General features: G+C 42.6%; 1 protein-coding gene across 10 annotated transcripts in view; it reads right to left on the reverse strand.

Annotated features, from left to right (window-relative positions):
- Positions 1-14,079, reverse strand: part of kiaa1109 (KIAA1109 ortholog) — a 626,997-nt gene that overhangs the window by 188,143 nt on the left and 424,775 nt on the right. For 8 of the 10 annotated variants that reach the window (XM_072495716.1, XM_072495719.1, XM_072495711.1 and 5 more), the window contains exons 50-52: positions 12,246-12,296; positions 10,569-10,775; positions 5,447-5,688 (exon numbers count right to left, since the gene is read on the reverse strand). In XM_072495716.1, the coding sequence (XP_072351817.1) occupies positions 5,447-5,688; positions 10,569-10,775; positions 12,246-12,296 (500 nt within the window). The remainder of the gene's footprint in view (positions 1-5,446; positions 5,689-10,568; positions 10,776-12,245; positions 12,297-14,079) is intronic. The other 2 variants (XM_072495713.1, XM_072495712.1) reach the window with 1 other exon arrangement.

Below are 14,079 nucleotides of genomic sequence, written 5' to 3' on the forward strand. Positions count from 1 at the left end.
GGGATACGAAGTTTGGGAGACCTGTTTGTGGACGGGAAGTTCACGAGCCTGGGTGAGCTGGAGGAGAAGTACGGGCTCCCCCCGGGGAACACCTTTAGGCATCTACAGGTAAGGGCCTTTGCCAGGCGGCAGGTGGTGGAATTCCTGTGGCTGCTGCCACGCACAGTACAGGACAGGGTGCTCTCGGGGGAGATGGTTGGGAGTGGGGAAGATCTCGGAAACTTACCAGGTGATGCAGGAGGAGGAGGAGGCCTCGGTGGTGGAGGTGAAAGGTAAGTGGGAGGAGGAGTTGGGAGAGGAGATCGAGGAAGGGACGTGGGCAGATGCCCTAGGGAGGGTGAACTCTTCATCTTCGTGCGCGAGGCTCAGCCTCATGCAGTTTAAGGTACTGCACAGGGCACACATGACCGGGACAAGGATGAGCCGATTTTTTGGGGGTGAGGACCGGTGTGTTAGGTGCTTAGGGAGCCCAGCAAACCACACCCATATGTTCTGGGCATGCCCAGCGCTGGAGGAATTTTGGAAGGGTGTAGCGAGGACGGTGTCGAGGGTGGTAGGATCCAGGGTCAAACCGGGCTGGGGGCTCGCAATATTTGGGGTGGCAGAGGAGCCGGGAGTGCAGGGGGTGAAAGAGGCCGGTATTCTGGCCTTTGCGTCCCTGGTAGCCGGGTGGAGGATTCTTCTTCAGTGGAAGGACGCGAGGCCCCCAAGCGTGGAATCCTGGATCAACGATATGGCGGGGTTTATTAACTTGGAGAGGGTGAAATTCGCTTTGAGAGGGTCGGTACAAGGGCTCTTCAGGCGTTGGCAACCGTTCTTAGAATTCCTGGCAGAACGGTAGACATTGGTCAATGGCAGCAGCAACTTGGGGGGGCGTTTACGTTATTTATGTTTAATTACACTGGCGGATCTGAGGGGGTGTATATATTTGCTATGTTGGCTCTGTGTTAAGTTGGGGTGTTAATTTATTATTTTTGTACAGGAGGGAGAGGGATATGGAGGGTTGTTTTTTTTGACTGTGTTTTGTATTTAAGCCTGTCGGGTTCCTTTTTCATTTTGTTATTGATATTCTGTAAAAACCTTAATAAAATTTTTTTTTTTTTAAACTATGGGCAGTCGTAAACCTAATAGCATATCCTTGTTTACTCTCATTGGGGAAAAACAGGGAACAATTCTGAATTCCAGCAGGTCACTGAGGCAGGCTGGGAAATGGAACAGCAACAACTGTGTCAGAAGCATGTTGGCAATGGGCATATAGGACAGGGATATAGACAAAGGGCTGGATTCTCCGCATCCTGACGCCGAAATTGTGGCAAGCACGGGGGGTGGAGAATCCATTTTCCCGCAAGCAATCGGGACCAGCAGCGGTTCCCCAATTCTGCGGGCCCCGAAAAGCGGCGTACTCGGGCAGTAAGCCTCGCCGCCTAGGGCCTACCTGGGGCCATTGCCAGAGGCCCACTCTGCCATTCTCCGCCCCCGACCGGCCGAAGTCCCAACGGCGTGGATCTAATGTGTGAAGCCGCTCGGAATACTTGCGGGATACTGGTCGGGGGGCGGGCCGATCGGAGGCCGGGTGGCTTTTTGGGCGGCCAGGAAATGTTTGTGCAGGCGGACAGGGTCGGGCTCGCGGCCGTCTGGGGTTTATTTTTAGGGTCCAGCTCCGCGGTCCGAGTCCGCCATGGAGCACGGCGTGGCCGCTGGAGGCCGCCGGCGTGCGCATGCGCGGCCTCCGACCTGCAAGTGCGGGTGCTCATTTCTGCCGCAAAAGCTGCTAGATCTACGCCGGGTCCCTGCTAGCCCCCTGCAGGGCTCGGAATTTTTGGTCCTTTCACACCAGTTTTTCTGACGGGAAACTCCACAGTGTTGACACCGGGCTGGGGACATAGTCCCAACAACGGAAATGCAGCCCAAGATGGATTTTGACTTCTTCTTCCCATGTTCCATTCCTATCCCTATTCAAAAATTGGGTAACTGTAAAAATGGCAGACAGGATGGGAAAGAGTGGCACAGCATTATACTTTTAGGTATTACAATCTAGATATTGAATTTTGAACGGGGAAGGACATTAGTACAAATTTGCCATTGACAATCAGGCTGGAAAAGTCCTTTAAGTACAAGAGAAAATCATCTACAATGAATGTTCTGCACTTGGGACTGAATTTATAATTAACAGCAGATATTCATATACAGTTGCTTCTGCCAGCAAAATTCATATGGACTAATTCTAAATTTATAGGGAGATTTCATTTTTGTTTTGAATTAGTTTTAACTTTAGTTATTAAGCCGATTACGAGGATGAAAGCTCCACCTGAACTAGGTTGTATAAAAAATATGAATAACTTGTCTCCTAACCAGTAGATAGTTGCGCTGATGAACAGCTCAAGTCCTTTCTCATACAACAACTTGCATTTATATAGCACATTTAACGTAGGAAAGCATCTCAAGTTGCTGGACAGGAAAGCAATATGAAATGAAATGAAATGAAATTAAAATCTCTTATTGTCACGAGTAGGCTTCAATGAAGTTACTGTGAAAAGCCCCTAGTCGCCACATTCCGGCGCCTGTTCGGGGAGGCTGGTACGGGAATTGAACCGTGCTGCTGGCCTGCCTTGGTCTGCTTTAAAAGCCAGCGATTTAGCCCAGTGAGCTAAACCAGCCCCTGACAACTAGACAATTAGCCAAATGAGATCTTACAACAGAGAGACCAAAAGCTTGGCCAAAGAAGCAGGGTTTAAAGAGGTTTCAAAGGAGAAAAGATGTGGAGAGATATTGGGAGAACATTTCAGAGTTTGTGATTCAGATGGCTGAAGGAATGGCTGAGGAAGTTGGTGATGAGTAGGAGACCAGAGTTGGAACACTGCAGAGTTCTCAAAAGGTTTGAAGGCCGAGACAAGGTTACAGATATTGGCTGCTACATGGCAGCGGGAGAGGTGGGGGTTTGAGTATGAGAGTTTAAAAAATCATGGTATTGGAGGGCTAGGTAGCACTGATCAGCAAGCATTGAGAGGGTGAGAAGGGCTTGATATGGATTAGGTTACATGCAGAAATGGCTTTGGTGAGCACAGGCTTTCAGAGGGTGGAAGATGGAAGGCTAAGACAAAGTAACAAAATGGATAAAGGGTTCAACAGAAACTGACTGAAGAGTAGCCAAGGAGGTAGAAAGTATTGGTAGTGGAGAACTGTTTATGGTAGATGCCAGGACTGGGTGTCAGACAAGCAATACAACAGAGGTAATCAAAGGGTGTATAAAGAGTGTTGGTGAGGTAGAGCTAGGTGAAATCAGCATGCATGTGAAAACTGATGATGTTGCTGATAGGCAACATGCAGATGAGAAATAGGAGGGAACACGCCAAAGATAGATTTTTGGATGACTCTAAGGATAACTGGTCTAGGGCTGGGAAGAAAAGCTATTGTTGAATGTTCTCTACCTGCAGAAGGTTAGGAAAGAGGGGAATCAAACAAGGGCAGTCCCACTTAGCCAGACAATTGAATGGAAGCATTTTGAAAGACAGTGAGGTCAATCAAGTCAAGGGCCCGAACTTTCAGGCCGTTCACGCCCGCAGGATCTTTCGGTACTGCTGATGGCGCATCCCTGCCGTCTGCTACCCGGTGGAGAGGGGTGCATTCAGGAAACCCCGTTGGCAATGGCAGGGCCAGAAGAACCCACCACTGGCCAATGGCGGGTTGCCCCCATCGCGGTGAAATACATGGTGGATTGCGCAGAACATCCCGCAGAAGGTATCTTTTCAAATGGTTTCATTTTCTTTCAAGGGCCCCAGTCACAACCGTCATCTCAAGCAGCTATGAAAATGAAATGGTTCACCTTTAGTTGTATTTTGGGATAACCTGGTCGAGGATATCTATCATTCTTTTCCAAATTAGGTAGCTTGGGACAGTATATCACAGCGTTCTTTTTCTTCTATTTGTGTTTTGAATACTGGATGGTTTGAAAACATTCTTGAAAATAAAATGATCACAAACTGTGGTGCTGGACACACTGTACTTTCAACCCTGCCAGTTGGCTTTTTAAATAAATTTAGAGTACCCAATTAATTTTTTCCAATTAAGGGGCAATTTAGCATGGCCAATCCACCTACCCTCACATCTTTGGGTTTTGGGGGCGAAACTCAAGCAAATACGGAGAGAATGTGCAAACTGGACATGGACAGTGACCCAGAGCTGGGATCGAATCGGAGACCTAGGCGCCATGAGGTGGCAATGCTAACCACTGTGTCACTGTGTTGCCCCTAACTTTGCGAGTTATATGTCAAAATAAACTGCTGTTAAATCTCCTCTGCCTGCCAGCTGTTCGGTCAGATGCGAAATCTGTCGGGCAGTCTGAACCCAATCCCTACTGAATTGTACTGTTCAAAATGTCCATAATTTGGGAAATAACATGCACCCCATCTCCCAAAACCCCCGTCAACAAACTCAGAAATTATACTGATGGTTGACAAGAGAATTGCAAATGATCACGTATCCAGTGGAAGAGGTTAAATTGGGTTTAAGACACAGAAAAGGAGGCTATATTCTGCTCAGCTTCAGTTGTATTGTTTTGATTCAAGGTGCTAGAAGTCAAACATTTTATCATAGAATCCCTACAGTGCAGAAGGAGGCCATTTGGCCCATTGAGTCTGCACTGACCCTCTGAAAGAGCACCCTATCCCCGTAAGCCCACCTTGGGGCAATTTAGCATGGCCAATACACCTAACCTGCTCAACTTTGGACTGTGGGAGGAAACCGGAGCACCCAGAGGAAAACCACGCAGACACGGGAAGAATGTGCAAACTCCATCGGAATCGAACCCAGGTCCCTGGTGCTGTGAGGCAGCAGTGCTAACCACTGGGCCACCCCTTGCTTCATTCTTCTGCATTGGCACCCTCACCCGGGAAAAGGTCCATGCAAATAGAATCAATTACTTTTTAATGTAAGCTGTTAAAAATAGTAGAACCCACTGCGATAATATTTGCACTGAGTTGATAAGACTTCATTTCACTGAAAATTTCCAGTCATTATTCTGAAAGGATTACAAATGGTTTCGACTATCTATCCTATAATCACTAATTCTACTCCTATAAATTGACGCTCTACTCTTGAACTAGGTTAATTAATAGTCTTCAAAGTGCAAGCAGCTCTATATTTAAATAGCAGGAGATCCAAAGGAAATAGTAGAGACAACCAGCATTTTTTGTTTAAGAAAATGAATTCTAAAATAGTACCTCAAAGTAAAACATTGAAATCTGAAACCATACATTTAGAATTATTGCATATCTCAGGGTATATGGTTCCAATGTGAAACATTCTGATTAATTTTACAAAGTTGTAAGTTCAAAAAAATCTAAATGACTTACGGTTCCCACTTATTTAATGCAAAACTTTTAATTTTGCAAAACTCCAATAAAGTGACTGTAACCATTTACCTTCATACCAATTTACACACTAGTACCTGTCATTCCATGGCTTTTCATCCTGCCCATTTTGTATTCTGCTTTAAGAGATGGCAGTAGTGCTGCACCAATGGTAATACCATCCAACAAAGCACTAAATTTAAGTACAATTGGCTTCTTCTCCAAACCCTCTGGCAGCTGAGGAAATTCATTTGTTTCAACGGGAGTTTGATTGACACTTGAAACAGGCTTTTCAGGGACCTGCGGAGGAGGGTAAGCATCTTCCTTTGATGTTGGTATGCTATATAAAACAAAGAAAGTTACTTTGAATTTTGTTTAAAAGTTCTCTACTATTTAATGTTCTATTAAGGTGTGTGGAATATAATATATATATATTTTATATATAAATAAAACTATATGTGAATTATTTTTGAATTTCCATTCAATATACTCAATACATTCACAAATACATTCTATTACAATTTTAAACAATTTTGCAAATTTTGATCTTTCTTGATCCCCAACATTTAGTAATGAAACCTAAACCAAATGATCGGCGTCATTACATCTGTAGGGCAGTTTTACTTCAGAAAATCACAGATTGAATGAATATGGTGTCATTCAGATGAATTAAGACTGTTTAAATGACAACAATGCAATGAGTCAGCAATTTTGCTTTCAGATGTAAATTCAGAAAAGTACTGTTAAGGGTTTCAGACTGGAAGGAAAGGGCCCTTCTACATCATCCGACTGGCCATTATTTTTGAGAGTCTTAACAACACTGATTTTCAACAATGGAGTCAGTTATCTTCATTTGCAGCTTTCCAAAAATACTTACAATAAGACATAGGAGCAGAAGTAGGCTGCTTGACCCATCGAGTCTGCTCCGCCACTCAATGAGATCATGGCTGATCTGATAATTCTCAACTCCACTTACCCACCTTATCCCCATAACCCTGGATGATGAAAAATCTGTCTATCTCAGCCCTGAACATACTTAACAACCCAGCCTCTACAGCTCTCTGTGGTAAGAAATTCCACAGATTTACTACCCTGAGAGAAGAAATTCCTCCTCATCGCTATCTCAAATGGACGATCTCTTACTCTGGGATTATACCCTCTAGTCCTCAAATCACTCACAAGAGGAAACATCCTCTTAACATCTACCTTGTCAAGCTCCCTGAGAATCCTAAATGTCGCAATGGTCACCTCTCATTCTTCTGAACTCCAACGAATAGAGACCCACTTTATGCACCCTCTCCTCGTACTAACACAAGTTAGTATTATGGTAAATATAGGACCAAGAAGGGATATTTTTGCTCCTTTTATGTCTGTGGGAAGTTGCTATTCTTATGTGCATACATGAGTGCACAATCAAACTTTAATAAGTGCATGCCATTGGAAATGTCTGTCCTAAACAGGTTTTCTTTCTTCCTTGGCACTTGTTCAGAAAGTAACGAAACATAAATTGTTTGGCGGCCATGGTCAATTTGAAATGTTAAACTAGTGTGAATAAACAAAAAATTATAATTAAACAGAAAGAGGAAGTGACAATTAACACATCACCTATCAAGGTGGTAGATCTGTTCAACACTCAAGTCTACTTTGTTGTGTAAAAGGAATGTCTGCAACTTGAACATGCCCCATGGCATAAATCACAGCTCTGACACTTTTGTTTTATACTTCTAGGATGAACTCTTATCTTCATAAACTTGTCACAAGCACAGAGGTTAAACTTGAAGATGATACACGCTGATGGCTAAACAGCTGAACAAGATAAGCTACAGGAGTATTTGAATATCCTTGGGAACTGGGTAGCTAGTTGGCAGGTGAAATTCAATGCAGAGAAATGAAAAGTGCTTCATGTGTCAACAAATAGAATCTAGGAAGAGGCAACTACTTAAATGTAAAGAAAATATGTTTGGGAAATGAAAGATCTGTGGATCTTGATTGGTAATAAACTGAAGCAATCACAATGGTGCTCCAGTGGCAGTAAGCACACAAATCAGATGTTGCTATCTATTAAAAAAATCAATATTGAGCCAAATAGTGAGGTAATTCTGCCACTCTATAAATGATTGGTATGACTACACTTGGAATACTATGTATTTCTAGTAACCTTATTGAGAACAACTAGAATGATTGAAGAGAAGAAGGAATTGAAATATGACGAACAATTGCATAAATTGGGCACATAATCAGTGGATTGGAAAACATTTGAGGTGGTGTATGTTGTTTTTAGGATTGTACAGTATGTGGGTCATGACGAGCCTTTTCCTCTTGTTCAGAACAGTGGAATCAGACATATGATGCAGAGGTTACTGGCTGTTCCGGTCCCACCGATGGCATACGGGTTTCCCAGCCGAGCGATGCAGTCAATGGAAAATCCCGTTGACACGGCAGGACCAGAAAATCCCGCTGGCGGGCCGCTTCCACTGCTGAAAAACACGTGGCAGGTTGGTCGGTAAGTCCCACCCATGGTCTCTGATTGTAAGCAGTAAATTCAGATCTAATCTGCAGAAGGCAGAGAGAAACTGGTAAATTTGTAGAACAGGCTCCTTGGTAAGGTTCATTACATTTTTTAAAAGAAAAAAATATGTTGGGATAATATTTGATAAGTTTGAGACATAAATGGGAAGTGTAAATGTTTGAGAGACAAAGATAATTTTGGGCCTACTATTCCCAAAGAGTTACGTTTCTGGGTCTTTTACAGACTAAATGATGAGACTGAATCAAAGTTCAGAGGTGACGTAGCCATCATTAGGATCCAATATGGACGAGTCAATGTAAAGTGGTGAGTGGCGAATGTCGTGCCCCTGTTCAAAAAAGGGACTAGGGATACCCCTGGGAATTACAGGCCAGTTAGTCTTACTTCGGTGGTAGACAAAGTAACGGAAAGGGTACTGAAGGATAGGATTTCTGAGCATCTGGAAAGACACTGCTTGATTAGGGATAGTCAGCACGGATTTGTGAGGGGTAGGTCTTGCCTTACAAGTCTTATTGAATTCTTTGAGGAGGTGACCAAGCATGTGGATGAAGGTAAAGCAGTGGATGTAGTGTACATGGATTTTAGTAAGGCATTTGATAAGGTTCCCCAAGGTAGGCTTATGCAGAAAGTAAGGAGGCATGGGATAGTGGGAAATTTGGCCAGTTGGATAACGAACTGGCTAAGTGATAGAAGTCAGAGAGTGGTGGTGGATGGCAAATATTCAGCCTGGAGCCCAGTTACCAGTTACCGCAGGGATCAGTTCTGGGTCCTCTGCTGTTTGTGATTTTCATTAATGATTTGGATGAGGGAGTTGAAGGGTGGGTCAGTAAATTTGCAGACGATACGAAGATTGGTGGAGTTGTGGATAGTGAGGAGGGCTGTTGTCGGCTGCAAAGAAACATAGATAGGATGCAGAGCTGGGCTGAGAAGTGGCAGATGGAGTTTAACCCTGAAAAGTGTGAGGTTGTCCATTTTGGAAGGACAAATATGAATGCGGAATACAGGGTTAACAGTAGAGTTCTTGGCAATGTGGAGGTGCAGAGAGATCTTGGGTTCTATGTTCATACATCTTTGAAAGTTGCCACTCAAGTGGATAGAGCTGTGGAGAAGGCCTATGGTGTGCTAGAGTTCATTAACAGAGAGATTGAATTTAAGAGCCGTGAGGTGATGATGCAGCTGTACAAAACTTTGGTAAGGCCACATTTGGAGTACTGTGTACAGTTCTGGTCGCCTCATTTTAGGAAGGATGTGGAAGCTTTGGTTAAAGGTGCAAAGGAGATTTACCATGATGTTGCCTGGAATGGAGAGTAGGTCTTACGAGGAAAGGTTGAGGGTGCTAGGCCTTTTCTCATTAGAACGGAGAAGGCTGAGGGGCGACTTGATAGAGGTTTATAAGATGATCAAGGGAATAGATAGAGTAGACAGTCGGAGACTTTTTCCCCGGGTGGAACAAACCATTACAAGGGGACATAAATTTAAGGTGAATGGTGGAAGATAAAGGGGGGGATGTCAGAGGTAGGTTCTTTACCCAGAGAGTAGTGGGGGCATGGAATGCACTGCCTGTGGAAGTAGTTGAGTCGGAAACATGAGGGACCTTCAAGCAGCTATTGGATAGGTACATGGATTACGGTAGAATGATACAGTGTAAATTAATTTGTTCTTAAGGGAAGCACGGTAGCATTGTGGATAGCACAATTGCTTCACAGCTCCAGGGTCCCAGGTTCAATTCCGGTTTGGGTCACTGTCTGTGTGGAGTCTGCACGTCCTCCCCGTGTGTGCGTGGGTTTCCTCCGGGTGCTCCGGTTTCCTCCCACAGTCCATAGATGTGCAGGTTAGGTGGATTGGCCATGATAAATTGCCCTTAGTGTCCAAAATTGCCCTTCGTGTTGGGTGGGGTTGCTGAGCTGTGGGGATAGGGTGGAGGTGTTTGACCTTGGGTAGGGTGCTCTTTCCAAGAGCCGGTGCAGACTCGATGGGCCGGGTGGCCTCCTTCTGCACTAAAGTCTATGATAATCTATGATTAATCTGGGACAAAGGTTCAGCACAACATCGTGGGCCGAAGGGCCTGTTCTGTGCTGTATTTTACTATGTTCTATAAAATCAGGAAACACAATCTCTCCAAAGAGAATCGAATTTCCCTGAGTGCTCCAGTTTTCCTACCAGCGTCGTCTTTCTCTCTGACAGTGAATGCGGGCTGGTAATCGCCCCCAAGGTAAGCAAAGCTATCCACTACTGGGGCTTTCTTCAAGTCATGTCTGGAACTGTTTTAGACGGATTCTTTTGATTGAAAAACAGCTCCATTATATTACTCTGACCGGGATTCTCTGTTGCAGGTCCACCCATTGCCACTGCTAGCGAGGACGGATAATGTGGCATGACGTTCGCTGGTGGCTAGATTCTCTACTCCCGCCACTCGTCAATGGGATTTCCCATTGAAACCATTCCATGCCACCGGAAAACTCCGGTGGGGGTGTGCTGCTGGCAGGTCAGAGAATCCCACTGCCAGCGAACCACCGGAGAATTCCAGCCTATATCTTGTGACTACTAAGTATCCTAGAAAGCCAATGTCTTTCTTTGTTCAGCAATTCCTTATTTTCTATGTTTCAAGTTCCCATAATTCACAATTGTAAAATAATAATACCTTATATAGTGCAGTGTGTAGCAGCTTGATTATTTTTTTGTAAATTGCTTACCCTGTTGATGGCTGACGAATGAGATCAGAAATCTGTTTGGAGAGCTGATGAGAACTCCGAACCATCATGCTATGCAGTGTGGCAGGATGCTGTGGGATATTGATACTAATGGCTCCTACTTTTATAACCATTGTGTTGTTGGTCTTCAATCCTCTCTGGGCACTATAAAGAGCCTGAGATTTGGCAATACTGCATTTAACTACCGTTCTAGAAAGAAAAACATAACTCATCAAATTTTCAAAATCCAACTGCCAATAATATTGGAAATCTGAAGCAAAAAGAAACATGAAATGTTATAGCACTGAAATAGGCCATTTGCGTCGTCAAGTTATTTTGTCCATGATCCCCCTCTCTAATCCCATTTTCCTGCTAGTTCCCAACATTCTTTAACATTCATATTTTAAGCAACTATCTAATTCCCTTCCGAAAGGAATAAGAAACTGTTTTTGGAACAATTTAGCAGGTTTGGCAATGTGACAGAGAACTCCATGGGCGTCATTCTCCGCCGGCGGGAGTCTCCGGTTTGCCGGCGCCCGGGAGTTTCCCGGCGGCGTGGGGCTGCCCCACAATGGGAAACCCCATTGACCGGCCGGTGTTACGGAGACTCCCGCCGGCCGGTCGGAGCAGAAATGTGGCGGAGCGGGTAGGAGAATTTCGCCCCATATTCTAATCACCCTCTTTGTAAAGACAGTCCTTTCCAGCCTCCCTTTTAATTTCTTATTTTAAACTTGTGCACTTTGTAAATGTCTTTTTGAACAGTAAAAATAATCTATCACTATTCACGGTATGATAACTGTGTATAATCAATATATCATAATCTTGAAGATCTTTCTCAGATCAACCTTAGCTGAAGCAGACAAAACTGGGCGTTGGCAGGCTTGAATAATTGTAACCCAGATTCTGCCCTTTTGATTCCACACTGCACCTTTTCAACTTTTTTTTCAAAGTCCTTCATACAATAGGATGCCTAAAATGGTCCATTCTTCATTTTTTGTTAATATTTCTCATGTTGATCTATAGTTCTATTTGCTAATTTCTCCTTCAAATCAGTCCTGATACATTATACAGTCATGGAAGTGTTCTTTCTGCATTCAATTACTGACCATAAGGTCAGGTTAGAAATTTAAAGCAAATACAAGTAATTTAATATTTAATTCTAAGACAGCAATAACCTACGTTACTTTAAACATTGCCAGCATTTGATTAATCTTGGATTTTAATTGGGCATTCTACATTCAACAGTTCAATCAACCAGTTCACACATCTTTAGTTAAACAGCAGCACCAAAACAAGGGTTAGCACTATTCGGTTTATAAACTCTACGAAAGTATAGAAACATGTAGCAAAATACACAGCAATGTACAAATGGGCAAAGCTACAAATATGTCTCCTCTGCATTATGGAAACTATGAAACCCATAAAAGCCTCAGTGATAGTTCATTATTGATATATTTCTGCCTGGTTTTCAATTCAAGGTAAATCAAAAGTAGGCATCATAACATACATACAGAAATTAAAAGCACAGTATCTAAATTATTTATGCTTGAGGAAATTAATACATCCTTTCAGAATTGTTTTAAGCATATCATGATGTAATATTGGGCTAGAATTATAGTTCTGTTAGTGCTTTCACGAAGTCAAAAATGCAAGCTGAAATCATGCTAGTTTGTGACATACAGAAATTCTTGTTTGACTGTACTTGTAGGTGAAGTAGGAAAATCCTCCAGCCTATGCAAGATGGTTGTAGAGAAAGCAAGAAAATAAAAAGAGAGCAAATGAAGTCTAGACATTCATGCATAAACCTTTATTCATACAGTAGAACCCTTAGTGTGCAGATTTATACATTTGCTAGCATTATATTAGCATTTATCAAAGGCTCAAAATAAGTACTTGAATTTAAGTAGAGCATTTTTCCACTGGAAAATGGAGCCATGCAGAATATTTCACTGCTTGTAGTTATCAAATGTAATAATCAGTTACTTAGACTACATGACAACACACACTAAGGGTTACCACATCAATAATAAAAAGAACTGTAAATTCATAAAGAAAGAGATATTGTGTTAGCAGACAAGTATTGTGAAATTCATCAGCTCTGTGAACAAACTAATTCAGTTTGTAATATTCAGAAGCTTAAAGTTATAATGTGTATAACAGATTAAAAGAAAACATGCAATTTCAAATAAACTGGCCAGATTAAATAATAAATTTCTCTTAACATCCAAAACTGTACCCAAAGTAAAAAGACTGTGCTGCTGAAACAAAAAAGCTTTTAGCTACGGATCACCACTACTCAGAAGCTATCTTTCACTGTTTCAGAATTTTGAATCTCATCAGCTTTCGAATGTCAGATATCATCATTAGACTATTTTGTCCTGTGACGTTACAGATTTAAAACATTTCATGTTTGTTTAAGAATTACAGATTACTACAATATTGGGTAAGGATGTGTTTTAGCAAGGCATCTGACAGCATACACCATTTACTCAGACTGCACTCTTCAGCTCAAAGAATTTTGGCATTCTGATTTGCTGGAAGTGAAAACTGGCAATGACTGGTATCAAGGTCTTGAGAGAATGCAGGACCAACATTGATGTTTTTAAAATCTTCGACAACTAACTATTACTGGAAGGAATGAGACTCCTCAGTTTAAATTGTTAATTTTTTGGGTGAGAGAGGTTGATTGGAAATCATGAACTATTATCACATCATTAAAAAGGAACTTAGTGAACTAAACTTTTGAGACAGGTTTAATGGGTAATCAATGTGACAGTCTAACACATTCTTTAAAATAATGGTCAGTCTAAGGTGATGTGCTGTTTGTGCAAAACAACCAATATGGCTGTATAAATTGAGTGGTAAATTCTGGAGATTTGCAAATCTCAGCATATCTTTTAATTCCCTGAATTTGCTGGTCAATTTGCACGTTAATAAGTGTGCATTATTCAAATGCCATTATTTTTCAGCAAGTTTTACGTTGGGAATATGCAATATTCTGTGCCTACATTTCTCAATTAGCTACATTTTCTGCACAAATTTATATCAAATATATCTGTGGAAAGCAAGAGAGTCATAGAGTCATAGGTGGTTTCTTTTGACTGGCACAGAAAGGATCCTTCGGCCCATCAAGTCTGCGCCGGTCAAAAGAAACCACCTAACTATTCTAATCCCATTTCCCAGCACTTGGCCCATAGCCTCGTATACCTTGGGTTCGCAAGTGCACATCGAAATACTTAAATGATATGAGGGTCTCTGCCTCCAACAATCTCTCAGGCAGCGAGTTCCAGACTCCCACCACCCTCTGGGTAAAAACGTTTTTCCTGACATCCCCTCTAAACCTCATGCCCCTTACCTTAAATCATTGTCACTCACTGACCCCTCCACCAAGGGGAAAAGTATCTGCCTGTCTACTCTATCTCTGCCCCATATAATTTTATACATCTCAATCATGTATCCTCCTCAGTCTCCACTGCTCCAAAGAAAACAATCTAAGTCTATCCAATCTCTCATT

The sequence above is a fragment of the Scyliorhinus torazame genome, chromosome 3 (genome assembly GCF_047496885.1).
Source record: "Scyliorhinus torazame isolate Kashiwa2021f chromosome 3, sScyTor2.1, whole genome shotgun sequence".
Classification (NCBI taxonomy): Eukaryota; Metazoa; Chordata; class Chondrichthyes; order Carcharhiniformes; family Scyliorhinidae; genus Scyliorhinus; species Scyliorhinus torazame.